General features: G+C 43.0%; 1 protein-coding gene across 1 annotated transcript in view; it reads right to left on the reverse strand.

Moving 5' to 3' along the window:
* The window catches only part of prmt3 (protein arginine methyltransferase 3), a 101,592-nt gene that overhangs the window by 15,142 nt on the left and 63,802 nt on the right, over positions 1 to 22,648 (reverse strand). The window contains exons 14-15 of the mRNA XM_080729450.1: positions 3,577 to 3,627; positions 1,863 to 1,950 (exon numbers count right to left, since the gene is read on the reverse strand). Coding sequence (XP_080585576.1) covers positions 1,863 to 1,950; positions 3,577 to 3,627 — 139 coding nt within the window. The remainder of the gene's footprint in view (positions 1 to 1,862; positions 1,951 to 3,576; positions 3,628 to 22,648) is intronic.

Here is a 22,648-nt window from a genome sequence, read left to right on the forward strand (position 1 = left end):
CTAGTTTCTCCATTTCTACAACTGGAGCAACCAAGGGACAAACTCCAGCCTCATTCATTGGAACGGAAGCGCCCCGTTCGACTTTTATTTTTACGCTGGTCTTTTACAAAAAATTGCGGTTGGAAATAATGGATCGATATCTTTTTATAAAATCGAAAAAGGTAAACTACTTTTATGGCATTAAAAGACATCCTTAGATCCTTATAACATCATATAAATGGCGGTAAAAGAGTTAAGAGCAGGGAGGGGAGACTCAATTATATATATATATATATATATATATATATATATATATATATATATATATATATATATATATTGTATATATACTGTATATATATATATATATATTTTTTTAGGCTGGTCTGTGCTTTTGCTTACTTACAGGATATCAGGGGTGGGAAACCAAAGTTGGAGTCATTTTAAGGTTGGCTTACAAGACGTCATCCCTGTATTCAGTACAACTGAATAGTGTGTTTGTCTTGGGACCATGTAGTGTTTGGTATACTGACCTGTCTGAACAGGGATCATGTAGTGTTTGGTATACTGACCTGTCTGAACAGGGATCATGTAGTGTTTGGTATACTGACCTGACTGAACAGGGACCATGTAGTGTTTGGTATACTGACCTGTCTGAACAGGATCATGTAGTGTTTGGTATACTGACCTGTCTGAACAGGGATCATGTAGTGTTTGGTATACTGACCTGTCTGAACAGGGATCATGTAGTGTTTGGTATACTGACCTGTCTGAACAGGGATCATGTAGTGTTTGGTATACTGACCTGTCTGAACAGGGATCATGTAGTGTTTGGTATACTGACCTGTCTGAACAGGGACCATGTAGTGTTTGGTATACTGACCTGACTGAACAGGGATCATGTAGTGTTTGGTATACTGACCTGTCTGAACAGGGATCATGTAGTGTTTGGTATACTGACCTGACTGAACAGGATCAGGTAGTGTTTGGTATACTGACCTGACTGAACAGGATCAGGTAGTGTTTGGTATACTGACCTGTCTGAACAGGGATCATGTAGTGTTTGGTATACTGACCTGCCTGAACAGGATCAGGTAGTGTTTGGTATACTGACCTGTCTGAACAGGGATCATGTAGTGTTTGGTATACTGAACTGCCTGAACAGGATCATGTAGTGTTTGGTATACTGACCTGCCTGAACAGGGTCATGTAGTGTTTGGTATACTGACCTGTCTGAACAGGATCATGTAGTGTTTGGTATACTGACCTGCCTGAACAGGGATCATGTAGTGTTTGGTATACTGACCTGTCTGAACAGGTATCATGTAGTGTTTGGTATACTGACCTGTCTGAACAGGGTCATGTAGTGTTTGGTATACTGACCTGTCTGAACAGGGTCATGTAGTGTTTGGTATACTGACCTGTCTGAACAGGATCATGTAGTGTTTGGTATACTGACCTGTCTGAACAGGATCATGTAGTGTTTGGTATACTGACCTGCCTGAACAGGGATCATGTAGTGTTTGGTATACTGACCTGTCTGAACAGGTATCATGTAGTGTTTGGTATACTGACCTGTCTGAACAGGGTCATGTAGTGTTTGGTATACTGACCTGTCTGAACAGGGTCATGTAGTGTTTGGTATACTGACCTGTCTGAACAGGGTCATGTAGTGTTTGGTATACTGACCTGTCTGAACAGGGTCATGTAGTGTTTGGTATACTGACCTGTCTGAACAGGGTCATGTAGTGTTTGGTATACTGATCTGTCTGAACAGGATCATGTAGTGTTTGGTATACTGACCTGTCTGAACAGGGTCATGTAGTGTTTGGTATACTGACCTGTCTGAACAGGGAGGATCATGTAGTGTTTGGTATACTGACCTGTCTGAACAGGGATGGGAGTCTCCAGGAGAAAGACGGTCTGCTTCCAGTGGGTCTTAGTGACCTGAGGCCCTGTTGAGAACATCACCTGTCGTTCCAAAAACAAAACAAATCTATCACAAGCCTTCACACTGTTTAACACTAAGCCAAGATGACAAAATCTGCTTTGAACGTTCGGGACTTGATTATTATCGATAATTTAGTAATCTCGCGTAGCCAGACAACTATTCCACAATCTCCGAATGCTATATAGAGTCTGGAACTACTACGGCATTTCCGTTCATGAAAATATATTTCAAAATGTAATTTCTGCTAAGCAGTAAGCTAAATATGCTTAGATGATTTTATTTATATTAGGATAAATGTGCGTGATGTTAAAAAAGAAACGGAAGTGGGGAGGAGGCTTCACTTCCAATTTAACCGGATACTCATCGTTTTTCTTACGTTATTCCAGACTGTATGACAGGGGGCATTTCCAAATCGTGGAGTCAACAGTTTGGCCACGCAAGACTAATAATTTAGTAACATATTTTCTTTCTTTTTTTAAGCATCTGGTGCCATTATCTCTAGAGTGACTTGGTTCAGAGCTTGCTCAAGAATAGCAGTTGTGGGACTGAACCTGCAGCCTTGTCATTATGAGATGGCCACCCTACCAACCTACAAGAGTAACCAGGTCACCAGGGCAAGGCTCTACGTCCTCCCAGGGGCCTCATCACCGGCAGGTGAGTCAGTAAGATATAATAGTAGTGACAACATACGAATGTGTGTGGGGACTCCAGAGGAATCAATTGGCATAACAACTACATTTGGGGGAAAAGGGGGTAAAACCTAAAAAGAAAAGGAAATAAAATATATCTATAAAATAATTATGCACAACTAGAATTTGGGGTTTGGGTAGCCATTTTTGTCCCAGGGTATAAAGGTGGCTGCACACTGCTGCGTTTTTCGTTGCGAAATGAGTTTTTCAGGGCAAGGAGAGAGAGGGAGATAGAGAGAGCAAGGGACTGAGTGGTGCGCGAAACGGGCAGCAGTGTGAAAACATGACTGACATAACGTGAGGTTGATTTTTTTATTTGCGTTCTCCGAAATTCACTCCGATATTCGGCCCGAAAAACGCAGCAGTGTGCAACCAGCTTAACAAAGTGCTTTTGGATAAGCTGTACATTACAGCTAGTGCTGAGCTAATCCAGTTTATATTTCAAAACCAACAGACTCCAGCATGGCAAACAATTATATTCTGAATTCCTACAATATGTGGGTACTGTAGATAATTGACTTATTGCATTACTAGAAAAGGACCTTTGTGTCCATGCCGTGTTTACTATTAAACTGTTATTGCAGTTCCATTATTGCAAAATATAGCATGGTTCCCCTCTAATTATACGAGGTAGACAGATCATTACAACATGCATGTACAGTACCATCACGATTTTCCTTAGGCGGCATAATTTCGCGTCACGTTCATAGCGTGGTGCTTGAGTCGGTACGGCAGCGCGTGCAATTAACAGACATGTCTATGCTTTGCTCAGAGAGCTTGACATTGCCTGTTCTGAGTGGCCGGCTCTGGTGGCGTAAATGCTTACATCAGCACTCGGCTCAGACGCCCATCGATTGCCAACCAACGCCCGAGGGAAAGGGGGAAACACGCTAAAGCGTGAACGTAATTGTGTTTCCGTTAAACGGTTTGGCTGTTCTCACCGCCGCCACTGCTTACCTTGTTGCAGCAGCCCTTGTCGAAGAAAATGTCAAAGTAGCCGACAATCGCCTGGAATGAAATATGAGGGGCATGTTAGATTGTGACAGTACAATAAACTCCCAGACTTGTTTGGCTAAACTGGAACCTCTGACATCAAAGATTGGAGAAGCAGGATGTAGGGGAGGTTTACGCGTGGAGCATAAGCCATGCACTAGGCAGACTAAATAGAGATATAGGTAACTATTACCAAACTATAACCTTTTTTGGCTATACATTGTTATATGGGTTTAATGAAGAATAAACAAAATCAAACAAAAGTACATACAGTAACAAGGTTAAGCAGAGGAACAGTACATGTGCGAGAGAGAGAGAGAGAGAGAGAGAGAGAGAGAGAGAGAGAGAGAGAGAGAGAGCGAAAACTGGTGTGTGGGCACGGTCACAATTATTACATAATCGTCTAATCACAAGACATAATCGCAATTATTTTGTCATTATCGTAATCGTTTCCATGTTGAAAAACTTTCATATAAACTCAGCAGAAAAAGAAAGGAAACTTGACTTCGGTCCATTATATCTCCCACACAATACCAATTACAACAAGGTACAGCGTGTAAGCATCGGGCATTCGTGGAATGAGCAACACAGCCAAACGTGTGGGTAGCGCCGACCCAAAATTTGCATTCCATTATATCTCCCCTTTAATTATGCCAAATGTTGTTATCGTTTATTTGTCACCTTTACAACGAGGTACAGCTTGTAAGGATCTGGCATTCGTGGAATGAGCAACACAGCCAAACGTGTGGGACGGGTAGCGCCCCTCCAAAATGGTCAAAAGGCCTGGCAGGGCTGCAATACTGTTCTTTTGGTATTCACCTTTGTTGCATTGAATGATTGCACTCTCCCACAGTAATAAGGAAAATAAAAAACAACACATATTGGCAATTTCTACACTTTGTTAACGTTAAGCTCAGTGTCAGGGAAGCCGAAAACGAGAGTAAATGCCAGCAGAACAGTATTGCAAGTAGAGGGTAGCACGGGTCTTCCAGGACCCGATAACCCGAGACCCGAGCCATTTCGGGTCTAAAATATTCACTTGTCCCTCGGGTCAGGGTAGGGTAAGGTCTAATTGCCTCGGGTCTGGTCTCAGTTAGCCTGGAGACCAGACCAATCTGCCATTGAAAAAAATCACACCCGTGTGAACTGAGCGGTGGAGTCTGTGCGCGCGCGTGTGTGTGTGTGTGTGCGTGCGTGCGTGCGTGCGTGCGTGCGTGCGTGTGTGTGTGAGTGTGCCTTGCCTGTTCTGGCCTGGCCTGAACAACAGCGCCCCTCCCTTAACATGTGTGGTCAGAAAAGGTACTACACCACAGGCTTGAGGCTACATACAGACCCACATACATACATACATACATACATACATACATACAAACAAACATACATACCTACACACACGGCCACGCTATGGAGACGGTGTGACCACCGCTCAAAAATAAGAAGTTGCCCTACACAGTGATATGTCTGGCCATGCCAGGCTACATCTCAGTGACCATGTCTCGGTGTGGCCAACAGTAAACAAGACAGGCTCTAATAATGGTGTGACTTCTATGAGGATCTCAGACTTCTAGAAGACCGGTCTATGTCGTCAGTCATATATGAAGTCAGTGAACAGTGATCCCTACCATATTTAAAGGTACGGTAAGTGATTTCACTTAAGTAAGTTCCCAAAACTTCTAGTACTAGTTTAGTAATATATCGAGAGGAGGACCTAAAAAAGGTTCCCAGAACCTTGTCTGTTTTTGTTTTTGTTTACACTATTGTTTTTAAGATTGTTCTTACAGTAATGTTGGTGATGGTTTTGTGTTCTGTTGTACAGCACTTTGGTCAATTTCGATTGTGTAAATGTGCTTTATAAATAAAGGTTGATTTGATTTGATTTGATTTGATTTGTCTGAAACCAGGCCATGCGCTATGGAAACAAAACCAGAACCAAAAAAATTATAAAATAAGTTCAGGTTCTGGAAAGTTTAGGTTCCGCCTTGCAGTGGAAAAGGGGCTTACGACAGCTGCCCATTAATAACCCACAGCACACGTGACACAGGTCGTGTCACGTAACCACTTTAACCATATTTTTTTATACTTTGGCCTCTCAAAAATAGCAGGTCTACAAGCTCATAGCGCGGCACAGAGTTTTTCAGAAAACCATTAGGATTTAGAAGACACTCTTAGATATTGTTCAGGTCTTAATGGTTTAACCAGTACAATTAGCAAAGTATGATCCCACCTCATTCTTGGTGGAATAGTGGAGTACAGTACTCGCTGCTCACTTGAGATATGACTGTAAGCACGCAAAGACTAGGCATTTGCTGGTGAGATTCCATACATCTACGGGCTGGCAGACCGGCTGCAACTTAATCCGTTTGAAATAAATAGGAAAACGTATTAAGTCAGTTGAAATAAATGGTTTTCTGCTGAGCTCTGAAAGCGATCAGTTACAGGCAGAATAATAATGTGATATAGAACATCGTTCCTTATGGCAGGGATGTGGGGGTTAACAGAGGTGGGGGTGCTGCAGTCTGAATCCTCCTCATGTTGTCTACCCCAAACATACAGTATCTTGGAATGTCAACTCACTTTTTTTAAATGGACCATTATTTAAAGCATTATTAAATACAGCTGTTCCACGCTACCCATTAAGTCTTAAAAACATATGGCCGATTTGAAAATGACCCCCTAAATCCTAAGGGTTTTCTGGAAAATGTATTACTCAGCCTCCAGCAGCTAGAAACAGAATTCCCAAACTATTTGATAGCTTACAGTACACCTTTGGCTTTCATAGAACATTTTCAGAAAACTTAAAATATATATATTTTTAAATAAAAAAACAACTATGTTGCTATATACTGTACTATACACAGCAACAACTACACAAAAAGAGGTTCCCATCCTTAATGGGTTAAAGCATGCTCTCCATAAGGAACAAAGGAGGCTCTTTTTGTCTCCATAGGGAACAAAGGAGTCGCTTTGTGTCTCCATAGGGAACCACTGCTGGTCATCAAATTAAAGTCTCCATGGCATGAGGTGATTAATCAATAGGAGAAAAAAAAACTAATTTTCTGAGTGAACTATAACTTTAAGTCACGGCCCTCCTCTTGATATAAACCACAGGTCACTCTACCATCACTTAACCATTTTCTCTCACTCTCTCTCTCTCATAGGCTTCTTGTATGTACTACGGTTTATTGTAGCTTAAGTTTTTTGCATGAACAGCGTAGTGTTCAACTGTTGAATCCTCCGTTCATTTAAAAAAAAAAAAAAATCAGAATCATATATGCTACCACATTGCCTGCAAATTGTATATATTCGAACAGCGCTTGGTAAGATAGGCTACTAAGATCTATAAAAGAATATCGCACACCTAACAAAAACTCAACAGTATTGTCGACTATGACCCGCAAGTGAGAAACTCAACGTGGGCAAGTTGTTTACACAGGTGTTTGCAAAGCGAGAGCAAAAAAAGAATGTTCTGACACACCAAAGCTTAACATCAGTGACAAAGATGCATTATACCAACCACCCAAATCACATTGATAAGTAATGAGGCAGTGGCCAGTGTGTATTTTTCCTCTTGGATGCACATTTCGACTAGGGATGGGACGATATGAAAATGTCATATCATGATTATTGTGACAAAAGAAATCACGATTTACGACATTATCGCGATCAATCAAAATCCATTATCCTGGGGCGGAACATTTGTTTTGCGACGCGTTGTGAGCTTGTAGATCGGACATTTGATAGAAAGTGAAAAAAAGACTGTATCAAGTAAGTATATTATAAGTACCTTTTACCAATAGAGGGTTTAAGTGGTACCGGATATGCAGCTCAGCAAATAAAAAGGAAAGAAAATGTACCTATAATTAAAGTCATAACGATTAACTAATATGGCTAATCTCAGTCAGCATGTGTGTTCAGTGAGCGCACACGTGCGTTTGTGCAGTGCGTGTATGTTGTTAGATGAATACCAGTAGAGTCGCCGGAATGAAGGTCGCCGGGAAACGGGGGGTGCGTTCGGAAATGCGCATTGGGTGGGGCAGTGGTGCGCTCTGAAACTTTCTGAAAAGCAGCAGTTGCTAACGTAAGATTGCTATTGATGTTTATAAACTAGGGTAAATTATAATAGAATATTAGAATATTAATCCATGTTGATACTGTGATTGTGTGTCATACACTGTATATGTTTGTCGTTTCTAGCATTAACATTGTTACTGTGAGATTAAGACTATCACCATAATTTACCCTAGTTTATAAACATCAATAGCAACGTTAAGTTAGCAACTGCTGCTTTTCAGAAAGTTTACCTTCAGAGTTCAGACTGAAAAAGCGCACCGCTGCCCCACCCGGTGTGCATTTCCGAACGCACCCCCCGTTTACCGGCGACCTTCATTCCGGCGACATTACAGGTTACCTGTTAGATTGGTGAGTCGTGAAGGAGGGGGTCGCAAGCCACGGCCAAGTCTTTTTGGTGGGTCACCAACCGAAAAGCTTGAGAACCACTCTTCTAGACAACTCAGCCACTACAGCGCCACAGCGTAAAGGTTCACTTCAAGCCCTGTGACATGGTATCTGTAGAGTGTACTGTAGCCCCAAACAGTGTTTTGTGACAACTTGCACCTTGCAATAAACATGAAATCAAGATCCAATCCACTTTATGGACACAATATTACTTGATTAACAACGTTTTCAATCTGTGACCATATCAGAAGATTTTGTGACCCACTTTCGGAAGCCCACCTACACTATGACAACCGCCTGTTAAAAAGACACTTAGAGGAGTAGAACATTTACCCATGTCCACATCAAGCATGTATCATTTGGAAAGTGATATTATATTGGTAATATACAGTCCTCCATTCACAACACTGGGTTCTACCAGCAGCCTAACATTGGGCTGAGTCAATACCTCAGTCCCCTGCGCTTCCACTCATATCTCAATGACTTGTCACTGGACAAAATAATGAAATTCCGCTGACTGACAAAAACAGCGTGTTACACTAAATTAGCTAAGGTAGCTTTTTTTTTGGGGGGGGGGGGGGGGGGGGGGGGGGGGGGTCCTGTAGAAGTGTACAGTACTCAGCATTGCCGTTGGAATAGACATAAAAAAGGTTTTGTGTGGTCTGGGGGAACAAAAATGCCTACCTTTGTGAAATAGAAATGGGAAAAAATAAAGAATAAAGGAGTGCATAATGTACATTTGGTTTGGCTCTTGTCAACACGCCGAGTTTCACTGTCCTCTTGAACAAACGTATCGAGACATTTTTTCATCTCGCACAATCTGTTCATTATTATTAAAAACACCAAGACGACGGCTTAGCCTTCATCCAGGCAGTGCAGACCAGGCACGTGCACACATAGACATGAAAGGGGGCTTGAGCCCCTGCCCTTTTATCCATCGGTAAAAAGTGCCCTCTCCAGACCATGAATGCAGTTTTCACTATGGTGAAAGAAATGCAAATACTCTCATTTCATGCCATACATGAAGGCAGCATTCAAGAGAATTTCCTTGTCCAAACTCTCCTGAACTTGAATGCATCGTCTTACAGTATGTTGAAAGAATTTCCCTCTCTGTGTAGAAATCCATGCTGTTACGCCACATCTCCAGTATTGCCTTTATTATGCTTAGTTTTGTGTGGTATCAAGTACTGAAAATATCCGACCTCCAAGCTCACAACGTGTGTTGTGTCTACTATTTTCAATATTTTCACAAAAAGGCCCTTTTAGAAAATTCAGCCCCTGCCTTTCTAACATTCTCTGCACGTCCCTGGTGCAGACAATGCCCCCAGCCTTCATTCAGTCGCTCTTCACACACAAACACTCACACAAAAAGAAAACTACCATCTTCAGGCAAGGATTTTCTCCATAAAACCATAAACACACTTGGGGCGAAAAAACAGTTCACACTAAACTAAAACAAATCGAAAGGAAAATGCAGGGCCAGAGTGCCTGGAGGTGACTGTTGTTGTCACTGTTGAGGCAGAACCCTCGTATCTCCAGGTTTCAAATGTGTATGCTTTTTTTCATAAAGTCAAGCCCTGCTTCATCATTATACAAGGCCATAGCACAAAAGTAGTGAAAACAGCAGATCTACAAGCACACAACACCTTGCGGTGTGAGGCGCTGTGTGCTTGTAGATCGGTTGTGTGCTTGTGTGCTTGTAGATCGGCTCGCGGTGCGAGGCGTTGTGTGCTTGCAGATCGGCTGGTTTCACTAGTTTAGTTCATTTTTTAAATGATTAATACAAAACCAACAGTTTTGGACATACAAGGTTTCCACTCGACAACAACGCTATATATATGAGATAAAACAACCCCCAGCAACGTGCTTTTTCCCTCACAGTTCTCCCTGCCCCTTCCACAGACACCCCACCCCCTCCTAGCAGAGGAAGAGAGAGAGGCACTCTATCAATCGTGGGGAGCACACTTGTAGTGGCAATGATGCAGAACTAATAGCTTTTAATCCTGACGCAGCTGACAACTTGGAGGCCGGCTCCTGCAGACAAAAGAGGAGCAGAATCAATGCAAGGCAGGGAAACGAGAAAAAGAGAGAGAGAGGGAGAGAGAGGGGGAGGGGGGGGCAGGACAAGAAAGGTGAGTGGGAGAGAGAGGGTGATCACGAGAGGGATGGAGGGAGGGAGGTAGACAGAGAGAGAGAGAGAGAGAAAAGTGAGACACTGTGAGCCGTCGAGTTTTTTTATGTTTGTGTATTCTAGCTTTGGTTATTGGCCTCGTATTCATTTATTAGAACCACGGTGCTCGAATGCTGCGTAATTCACAGCTATAACAACCATTTCTTATAAGGCCTGTACAATCTTTCGTTAATTGTTATTTGCAGGTTTTTGCTAATACGCATCCATGCACTCGACAAAAGAGAGGCATCACAATCAACGCACAAGCAGTGGTGTAAAGTAACTAATTACATTTATTTAAGTACTGTACTTAAGTTCAATTTTGAGGTATTTGTACTTTACTTGAGTATTTCCAATGTCCAGTACTTTTACTTCTACTCCACTACATCTCGGATCAAAATATTGTACTTTTACTCCACTACAATTATTTGAAAACTTTAGTCACTAGTTACTTTACAGATATAAATTATAATATTATAAAACATACATTAACCACTTTAGCCCTATTCTATACCTTGGCTATTTTGTACTTTTACTTTTGGTACTTGTAGTACTTTTTAATGGCAATAATTTCATAATTTTACGCAAGTACATTTTGAATTCTGGACTTTTACTTGTAACAGAGTATTTTTACATTGCAGTATTGATACTTTTACTCAAGTAAAAAAACGGTAGTACTTTCTCCACCACTGCGCACATGTATACTGTACCAACATGTATCCTTCATAAATCACAGAACAGTCACAGTGGGTGAGCCCCTCTGCGTTCCTCACGCTGAGCTTGATCAACCTTTATCGACTCTAAGACTGGCGTAGGGCGAACACACTACCGCCATGCTAAAGTGGGAAGGAAACAAGGGTACTGGAAGTGGATAAAAAAGAGCATGTCAGCCCAATGCAATTATGGCTTTTAATGAACGCTACAGGACGTTCGGCAGTAAGGTAATTAGGAAATTAGCCGTAATTACACGTCAGGCGGTGCGGGATTCACCCCGCTCTCAACCGGAGAGGCAGAGACTCCGTTCTCATCTCCACGGCGTGTCTGTCGATGACAGGACCTTGTAAGCCAGATTGATTGATGCCACTGCATGCACCAAGGGAGTCGCTCATGACGGAGCAATTAAAAAGTCGGTTCTCCTCTCTCCCGAAAAGTGAAACTTACAAACAAAGACCAGTGAGGAAGTTGTGTACACGGGCGAGCCTGTTAAAATAAAGAAAAGAACAGCTGGTGGACTGACGTGGTTTTACCCTATTCATGCAGTTTGACACACTGTACCAGGTCATTGCCATTCACTGCAAGTTTACTCCTGTAATACATCTCCTGAAGTTCCCTATGGGGATCATTACAAGTTTTATCTTATCTTTTTCGTTTCAAGGTCAATGTTACGCTGGAGAATGAAATGATGCTTCTTAACACTTTCTAAGCCGAAATAGAATGGGGGTTGGTAGATTAGCCGTGAAATTTCTATTATTGTATTGTGATCGAGACATAATATTATGTTTATAAACATGAGCCCGCAGCCCCTCCATCTTGAACAGCGCCGTTGTTTTTTCTTTTTTTTTTCTTCCCCAGGTCAGTAACTCACCGTGATTTTCTCGATCTCCGTTGGGATAGAATGGGTGTTTTGGCCGATCATCGATCTCCCCGTGCGTTTCGCGTCCGCGATCCGTTCACGTAAATGTCCCCGCAATTAATCCATGTGTGACTCAAGAGCAGAACTGAAAATTTTCGCTAGCATAGCCCCTAGCATGGCTGCTGTACAAGCACCAGGGTACAGACAGTAACCGAATGGGATAATGTGCCTTGGAAAAGGAAAGGCCAATGACATCACTTCTGCTTCATCTCAGCCCAGCCATGAGCTATCGATGCACGAGTGGTGACTAGGGAAGGTTAGACGATCGCCGATTTTCGGATGAAAATCATTTATTTCGGTAAATACGGGAAAGTACGGGAAAAGACGATTGGCTGCCCCTCCCCCCCTAGGAAGTTCGATATAGTACGGTTTTAACATTAAGGGGTAGGATGTGACGATAAGCGATATTATCGTTTATCGTGATAAAAAACACTTGCGATAATTGTATCGTGGAGGTTTAATTTATCGTGATATCGTCCTCTGTCACGCACTGGGATAAATTCACCTTTTATTTGCCGAGCTGCATATCCGGTACCACTTAAACCTCTATAATTGGTAATTGCCTGTGTACAAATGTGTTTATTTCAAATGTGTACGTTTTTTCATAAAGTCAAGCCCTGCTTCATCATACAAGGCCGTCGCACTAAAGTAGTGAAAACAGCGGTGCAAGGCGTAAACTAATCAACTCTAATCAATGAAGAGATTCCATATTCACGCAAAACTGAGAATAGAGTGTAATCAGAGTGTTGTCATTTCAATCAAATTACTTATATTCCATAGTAACACAGATTACCCAGTGCCTACCAGGGATGGAGCTGGAAACAAGGGCACGCTGAAAACTCCAGAACACATTTATTGAGAACCCGGTATCAATACGCTTTGGGCTTATCAAGCTTGTGATGGGCTGCATCGAGCATTGCAGCCCATGAAGTCATGTTTAAACAATCAAGACAAGAGGCGATCAAGAAATTATTACAGTACTATTCATAAAATAAAGCCATTTAACACGTATTGCACACTTATGAACGATTGATGATATTTAATGACAATATTTGTTACTTTTGTCAATTGTCATCTTCATAGATGGTGGTCAGCCACAAACTCACAGTCACACAACAACTGGCCAATAAAAAAAGATACCATTCTGTTCAGAATTTTTCCTCTCGCGTCTTTCTACCAAATATTAGAAAACTCTCAATAGTGGGCTCGATAAAAGCCCGGCTCAATAAGCACTAAGCAGGATCGATAAGGTGCTCATTATCAATAAAAATTAACAAGCTCCATCCCTAGTGCCTACACAGTAAAATGAAGAGTTAATCTAACTTTGAAATGGGTACAAAATGTTACCTTCAGTCACTTATAGGGATGGGACGATAAGCGATACTATCGTTTATCATAATAAAAAACACTCACGATAATCGTAGAGATTTAATTTATCGTGATATCATCCTCTGTCATGCACTGGGATAAATTCACCTTTTATTTGTAATCTATAATTGGTAAAAGGTACTTATAATATATGTACTTGATGCAGTTTTTAATCACTCTCTATCAAATGTCTTTGCCAAAAAATAGCCGATCTACAAGCTCACAACGCGTTGCGACGTGTTGTGAGGTTATAGATCTGCAATTTTTTGGCAAATGTTCTCCCGCCCCAGGAAAATGGATGTTGGGGATATTTTGATTATCGCGATAATATCGTAAAACGCGATTTCTTTGGTCACAACAATCGTGATGTGACATTTTCATATCGTCCCATCCCTAGTCACTTACAGACTTACTTACACTTTCTCAACCTATCCTGCGAAAAAAAGGTGAGAAACGGCAACCGGACGTTTGTTACATAAATAAATACTAGGGCCTCTGTAACCTGGTATGGGTGGGAAGGGAGGGAGGGAGGGAGGGAGGGGTTTGGAGCTAGACACACATCAAATAAACACACAGTGTCCACAAGCTGGAACTGGAGAGAGGGGGAATGAGAGAGAGAGAGAGAGAGAGAGAGTTAAGGAAAAGGCAAGGAAAGGGGAGAGTGAACAACTTCAACATACATACTGTACTCTCTCCCACACACACACGCACACGCACACGCACACACACACACACACACACACACACACACACACACTAACACACACGGAGCACTCTGGCGAAAATGGGACAAATCAAATGAGCGCCTTTTATTTTCATCAGCGTTTAGCCTTGGGCCTGGGTCTCTGTCGCTGATAAGTGATGACAGCGGTCTTCCTGGCGGCCCCAAGGAGGAGGCAGCGCCACGCCGCCCCCCACGCCTCCCCCATCGCCCCTGTTCTCACCAAAGAGCGGGAGGGGGTAAAATTAATAATTATCATCGTGGATAACACCAACAGGGAGTAATTCATCATCTCTCCCCTTTCGCCCGGGCTGTGTGTCAGCGGCGCCGCGTGGCGCGACCAGATACTATTATATAGCCTAGCGGTGGGGAGAGAGAGGGGTGCTGGGGAGGATAGGTGGGTGGGGGTGTTTTTTGGGGGGTGTTAGTGGGGGAGGGGAGGGGGGAGGCTGGCCTAATGCGCTTTTGATGGGGTTTACCCAGGCGTGGAGACTTCCAAGCACGACCACCTCACGGGGGCGGCTTGGCATGAATTTGCCCCCCCAACCAACCCACCCTCTCCCCTCAAGCCCCCCCCCCCTCTCTGTCCCAGTGGTGCTGTAGTGGGTTGGAGCAGGAATTAGCCCCAGCCCCCCCCCCAGCTGCATCACACCTCCCCGCTCCCCTTCCTCTCACAGTCTCAGCCAACACAGCACCCTGCCACCACCTCCTCTTTCCTGCTGCTGCCTCTACTGCAGTGCCAATCTGATACTGTAGCTGGCTGGCTGGCTGGCACGCGCACGCACGCGCACACACACACGCACACACACACACACACACACACACTCTCGCTATGGGACAGTAAAGGGTTTCAGGGGTGAATTTAAGATCCACATACGTACAGGCTGTGTAAAAAAAAAAAAAAGATTCATATTTAGTTTTGCCCCCCAAAAAATCACATCTATTGTGAAGTGAGCAGTGCTATTTATAAGTTCATTTCATCAAGCGTCCTGCTGGCCAATCAGAGCACATCCTGCGAAGATTGGCCAATGGGATTTCAATTCCCATGATGCATCCAGAAATGACATTATCCAACAATTTCTGTTCCGTCCAGACCAGAACAAGAAATGACACAGTCCTTTTATACCAGCTTGCGATTACCCTGCTCACTGAAACTCTTGCCACAAAGTTTAAAGGTTTTTTCCCCTGAATAGATACTCAGGTGTCTCCATAGATTTCCAAACACTTTTACCCTAGACAGTTAGACGGAAGCTTTTGCAAATCTCGGAGTCAACAGTCTGGCCACGCGAGACTAATCATGAGATGACATCACAACGTCATCATCACAACCATGTTATTGTTCTTTAAAATGAATAGTCTGATAAGCTAAACATCAGTTAACGACTTATACAGAGGATACTCACCTGCATTCAGTTCATCTCTAAATTAGTTATGAAATGTTTCACTGGACGATACATCTGCAAGGAGAACAGAGGAAGAACCAGGCTGCTGTGGTGGTTGGACACGAGATGATCTATTGCTTTGGAGGAGAAGGGATCACCAGGATGGAAGTACATGTCTTCAACGCAGTGTCTTTATGCTGGAGGAAGTTGACCCCGGTGACGAGAGGAGAACGTCACCTCGAGGTTCCCTCTGTGCGCCACGGTCACACAGCTGTGCTGATTGAACATCTTGTCTACATCTGGGGAGGGTATGCTACCCACAAGTGGTGTAAAGACGTTCTTTATGCATTTGATGTCGACGCCCACAGATGGCTCAATCCACAAGTTTCTGGAACTGTTCCAGTGGAGAGGTACAACCACTCAGCCTGCGTCTTAGGGAAGGTCATGTATATTCATGGAGGACATACACGTACTGGATTCACTAATGACATGTACAAGTTGGACACCACCACAATGGTCTGTTCTTTAATTAGCCCTAGAGGAACTGCACCTCCTAATACATCTGGTCACTCTTCCACCATCATCGGGACAAAGATGTTTGTATTTGGGGGATGGGGATACAGTGGTGAGTGCTACTTCAGAGTGTTTGACACAGAGACCAATTGCTGGCTGGACAAACTTTGTGCAGATCTTCCTGAAGAACGCATGGATCATTCAGCCTTTACCTACAACGGGGAGCTGTACATATTTGCTGGCTATAAATACTACCAGCACTTTAATGATGTGTGGAAATTCAGTCCAGAGACCTTCTCCTGGAAGAAGGTTGAGCCCAAGGGGAGATGTATGTCTCCGTCATCTAGAATGTGCTGTTGCGTGGTGGGAGATCATATCATCATCTTTGGAGCAGAGAACAGACCCGGTGGCCTGTATGTCTTAGACTTGAGTCCTAGCCTGAAGACGTTATGTAAGCTAGCAGTTATTCAGTACGATCTGGAGCAGTCTGGACTCCCACACAACATCAGGTGGGAACTGACAGCCATGACTACCGACGGCATGTGAATCACTCACTGAATAACTGTAACCTGCTGTAACCAAAAGAGGCTGAAGAGACGTTTCAGCTCTGGTTTCCTTCGATGTCTTAAAGAACATCTGTGGTTGTGCTGCTTCAAGCTCTTTAAGAACATCTGTGGTTGTGCTGCTTCAAGCTCTTTAAGAACATCTGTGGTTGTGCTGCTTCAAGCTCTTAAAGAACGTCTGTGGTTGTGCTGCTTCAAGATCTTAAAGAACGTCTGTGGTTGCTCCCGCTGATGTCACTATGACTCAGCCATGACTGAGTCCACCGCGCTGCGTTGTGAGCTAGTAGACATCATCGATGGGGAATCCAAGCTAATAGAAATTGCAGGCTTTCTATTCCTGAAAAGTTCTCATGTTCTCAAAAAATCTTGTTAAAAAAATATCTGCCTCTGACGTCATAGACTGGTTTCTGAACTCTCCTAAGAGAGACAGACCCAGAAGAAAATGTTATGCTATTTTATCTTGAACATTAGTGAGGACCAATTATATGAAGGTAGGTTGAAAAGTGGTGAATTCTTCCTTTAAGACCCGCAAACTAGGGCCCTCAAAAGTCAATTCCACCTTCAGGACCTTGCAGTGTACTTATGGATACCGTGTAGAGATGTTACCGATAATCGGCAATGGATCGTATCGGCTCGATATGGGGGTGATTTATGATATTGGTGTTTCCGATCAAGAGGTAAATTCACAGATCCGATCAATTCCACCCGAATAGCATTAGCCACACATGAGCTAATGGGTTGCCAGATTGACCAGAAACAAGCAAACAGGTCTATAAAAACTTGAGTCAAACGTTGTTGTCTATAATATTGTTTAACTCATTCATTGCCTTTTCAAAATGGCCACCAAGTTCCTCACTGCCACGTTCCTAAATTTCTAGTGCACAGATCAATTTTTAGTGCACGGATCGTGCACGCCCATGCCTAGATCACAGCTTTCAAACAAAAAAATCCGCTTGGAAATCCGTTCAGGCATTCATGAGATAGAAGCCTTCAAAGTCTTCAATTGTAAACAAAAATGGCTGCCATTTTGAAAGATGTGTTTGTTATGGGGCTAAACATGCAATTTCGCGATTGCGATCATGCCTAATACATTTTATTTATTTATTTTTTTACGAGAAAACTCGGGAAACTCGGGCCGTGGCAGTCTGGGGGTACTGAAATAACACGGGAAACTCGGGCCTGGCATTTTAAGAACAGTGGTTCTCAAACATTTTCTTGCCAAGAGCAAGGACCCCAAATGTGTACAATATACTGTACAGGAAAACAATCTTAAGGACCTATATTAGGCCTATTATTGATTCTGCTTTTAAATAAAAATGCCATTAACCAAGTAAGCTGAAATGTTATTGAATATAATTGAAAGAGTGACATGGTTTGTTTTTTTGCTTTCATGATTATTATGAAGGGCAGACAATATTGCCACTGTCTGTATGGGAAAACGTTTTTTTTCTCTCTCTCTCTCTTTTTAAAATAAATAATAATAATAATAATAATTGATTGATTGATTGATTGAAGACTTTATTAGAAGTTTGCATAGAAAAAGGTACAGTTTCATGACCGTACAGTTCACTGGTACAAGGTCAACTAAAAGGAGATCCTAGAAAAGACTAAGCTTATTTTCCATAGGAAACCATTGAATAATATTGCCCCACTTGATCGGATCGGTGATTGATCGATATCGGGTGATCAAACTTAGGTGATCGGTGATGGGTAATCGGTTCCTAAAAACCTGATCGGACCATCTCTAATACTGTGCCTAACCTGCACAACGAAAAACACCAAGTAAGTCAACTTCCTGGCACGTACGCGCGAGCGTAACACGGTGAATAAATCGGACCCGGTCGCCCGTGATGCACCGAAAAAGAGAAGCGTCCTTGGAAGTTGAAGTGAAGGTTTAGAAGCGGGAGCGAGAAGGCCCCCCCAAACCCCACCCCCTCCTCCACCGACAGTATTTAAATTTGATGGAAAGCAGTTAAGAGATGGATGACAGTGGAGATTTCCTCTCAAGCGCTACAGTCGCTACCTCAGCAGAGACGTGCGCGGGAGACAGTGGCGTGTTAAAATTAATTACAGAGTCAAGCGCTCATTCTTTTCCTGCGCGCCACGTCCATTAGCATACTCCCTTCCAGGCTGCAGGGACAGACAGGGAGGGGGGAGAGAGAGAGAGAGAGAGAGAGAGGGCCTTGCATATCGCCGCTGTCGGATAGAAGCCTTGTACGTCAGTGTTTCATTACACTTAGTTTTTTCATTAATTAATGCCCTATTTCAGGGGTCTTCAATGTTTTCAGGCCAAGGACCCCTTAGTTGAGAGAGAGATGAAGCAGGGACCCCCACAACCTTTTCATAGATTCCATATAGTTTCATCTTTTTACAGCACAATCATCAGTGTATTTTGGATTCATGTCAATGTGTGTTTTCAAATATTTAACCACTTGAGCCGTCATTACCTAATAAACCTGACCTTTTACTCTGTAATTAGTCTGCTCTTTTTCTCCTCTACATCAAACTTCTTTGCCGAAAATAGCCGATCTACAAGCTCACAACGCCTCGCAGCGCGAGGTGTTGTGAGCTTGTAGATCTGCTATTTTTGGCTACAGTTGTTAGAATATGGACACTAGGGTTGCAGTTGTTAATATAAAAAGGATTGGAAGATTTGGAGGACCCCCTGTAGTAACTCTGAGGACCCAAAGGGGTCCCGGACCCACTGTTGAAGACCCTTGTCCTATTTTATACTTTGTCTTATGACAGTGCTGTGCACAGAAAATAGCTGATCAACAAGCTTTGTGAGCTTGTAGATCTGCTATCGTTGTTATAAAAAATAAAGGAAACAGGACATTTTCACTCCTAATGACATGCCCAAAAGTGGTTAAAGCATTCTCGTCAATCTTTTACAATTAAAAAGTATTTTTTTATATAATCTTTCACTGGTATATTTTTCCACAATAACCATTCCACACATGGTTCTACGTGTGGCGTATTGGCGTTGCAAAATATCCTCGAGCGCTAGGACTCTGCAGCTTTCTTTTTTTCTTTCTTTTTTTCATTCCTTCACTATGGACAAATGCTGTAATAACACCGAGCTACCAGTAAGTGTCACCAAAATAAGCCTACTGAAAAGAATATTACACAGTAGGGCTTTAAGAGTGTCTACTCTGGACTCGGGCGTGTTTAGAAATATTTAACCATGAAAAGTATCAACAAGAGATTGTGACTATATAGTAACTACATTGGATTCATTTGGAACACAGCTTATTCTATCCATTTACTGAAAAGTAACCGCATCAGATATACAAGGTTTCCACCTGACAGTGACCATAATGCTGAGAGCATTCTTTTAACCGTTTCAAGCACCGTCCCACTTTTCAAAAGATAATAAGATTTATATACCAATGCAGGGCTGAAATCATGCATAACGTACAGTATACAAGGAGCAGAGCATGGGCGAAATGAACAGGAGCCAATGACTGGGGAGGAAGAGAGAGTGGAAGAGTGAGAAAGAGTGTGTGAGGAGGGGTGAGACAAAGACAAGGAGAGATGGAGTGAGGAGGAAATAGAGAAAGAGTGTGTGAAAGAGACTGAAACAGAGCCTCGGTTGAGAGAGAGAGAGAGAGAGAGAGAGAGAGAGAGAGAGAGAGAGAGAGAGAGATAACAGGTGAGTGTATTTGTCTTGCATGTACAGGGAGAGAGAGAGAGAGAGAGAGGGGTTGGGAAATAAATAGATGAGAGAGAGAGGGTGAGTGAGAAACATACAGAGAAAGTAAATGCACGAGAGAGAGAGAGAGAGCAAACAGGAAAGAGAGCGTGAGAAGAGAGGGGGGAGGAGGGGGGGAGTATTTGTCTTGCACGCGAGTGGTGCAGACGCAGGGGCTGTGCTGTTCATTTAATGCAAGGTTAGGCAGGCTGGGCTGATGAATGGACTGTCGACGGGAGAACAAAAGCAGCCGCTCCATCACAGGACGCCAGGCTGCAGGCCTCCCCCCTCCTCCCCACGGCTGCTCCCTGAGCACTGGTCCAGGGGCAGTTTTACCCTTCACATAGCCCTAACCTTAGCCATCATTGGGGAGGTACGTATGAGCAACTGATTACAGGTCACTTATCTCTTACAATTTCCCCCCTTAACCCCTCCACCCCCAATAGGTCAACCGTCTCATATACTGTCCCACGTAGGGCTAGGAGGATAGGAGGCTAATAACGAGAGGGTGTCATTCAATTATAACATCGTATGAGAAGCAGCTGGATTACATCTAGCTGCCACATGGTTACATTACATTTGCATAATGGCACATTGGTGCATTCTACCTACAGCATACGACAGTGTGTGCCCAAAAGAAACAACCTTTTGGAACCGGTTGTAAATGGATTTCGTTGCACATGGCACGTGCTTGTAAACAGGACCACGTCGGGTAATAAACACCGGTGACTTTCTATTCTGATCAGGCGATGCACCAATCACAGGTATGATGAGGTAGATGAAAAGCAGCAAGCCCCATCTGGAAATAAATCGTTTGCAAGAGGCTTAAAAAGAAGAAGAATAAGAAACGAAAAGAAAACAGCCTTTATAAAACATGAAAAATCGCATCATTAACCGATGTGGTCTCGTCATCTGTCCTCGAGTAGACTTTTAACATGACCCGCTCGGGTATTACGCCCTCCCAAGATATAGAAACTGGAGATTTTCAATTACTGGCTAGGCGGTGGTGGGGGTGGGGGTGAGGGGGTTTTGACTGTGTGCCGAACAAAAACAAAAATGAAAAAGGATGTTTACCGATCCCATTAAAGTCCACAGGCCCTACCCAGAGAGACACTGCAGATAATAACCCCCTATTGATTATCCATTAAACCAATATGGCGAGGTAGTGCTGAAGCTTTGGCACCAATGGCGCAAAAAAAACACGATGGGTTTTAAGACAGGTCACTTCTCACAAGCCAGCTAGGACCTGAGGGTACCTGGATTGTGAGCAGTGTGCAGGACAGGTCACCACCAGTGGTATCATGGGAAAATGCCGCTCGGACATCTGAAGTGGTGGCTGGTGGCATCGTCTCGCCATATAGGACCACAATCTAATCTCTGTGGTTCTGGTGTTTGTTTGTTTTTTGGAGCGGTGCAAGCGCCCCAAAGCTTTACAGAGTGTGTATGTCTCTTTGTCCCCATGTCCCTATGTACAGTATGTCTGTTTGCTGTATACTAATACAATTTACAATTACAATTTTACAATTTAGGCATTTAGCAGACGTCTTAAATCCAGAGCAACTTACAATAAGCAAGGTAAAACATCAATACATCAGCATCAATTGCATAGAAATATCAATCTAGAAAAAATAACGTAGGTAGTAGACCAAGCACCTAATCAGTAAAAAAAATGTTGTATATAAACTACAAATGCTATCTAGTTTTCGAAACATACGCGTATGAGAAGCAGTGACCAGGTGGCGCTGTTGAACAGTCAAACTGTGTTTTTACAGCGTGTCTCTGCAGGAAAGACTTTATCTCATCTCTTATCACATTTTACATTTTGTGAAATATGTAACTTTAATGTCATAATGGAAAACGACAGGGCTCACAGCCTGGTCACGTCAAGCCTGAGATCCACATGACATCAATGGAACCATGTCCTCTTCCCTCGCGGTGAGCTGCGGCGTTCCTCAAGGAAGCATTCTAGGGACGTTTCTGTTCCTCCTTTACATTAACGACATGAAGCCTGCCTGCAACTGAAAACTGTTCCTGTTCGCTGACGACTCAGCACTCCTGATTTCAGGAGAGGACAAATTGCAGGTCGAGGAAGCTCTCAGCTCAGAAGTCACCAAAATTCGTACTTGGCTTACTGATAACAAACTGTCTCTACACCTTTGTAAAACAGAATCCATTCTTTTTGGGACTAAACATTCTCTAAGGGAGATAAATGTAAACGATTTCAAGATCAAAGTTGATGACACAGTTATCTCTAGCAAGGAAGAGATAACCTATTTGGGATGTATTCTTGATAAATACCTGTCTGGGGATAGCATGGCAACAATGGTGATCAAAAAAGTAAATAAATCAAAGAACGAGATTACTGGGTAGAATGTCCTCTTTTGTCAACAAAAGGGCCCTCGGGACTCTTGCTGTGGCACCACTATGACTATGCCTGCACCTCCTGGTACTCAAACATCAAAATGCCACTGAAGACTAAGCTCCAAACCTCCCAAAACAAAACGATTCGACTACTTCTTGACCTAGGGCCCATGTCTCCT

This window comes from Nannobrachium achirus (genome assembly GCF_963921795.1).
Source record: "Nannobrachium achirus genome assembly, chromosome: 7".
NCBI classification, from domain to species: domain Eukaryota; kingdom Metazoa; phylum Chordata; class Actinopteri; order Myctophiformes; family Myctophidae; genus Nannobrachium; species Nannobrachium achirus.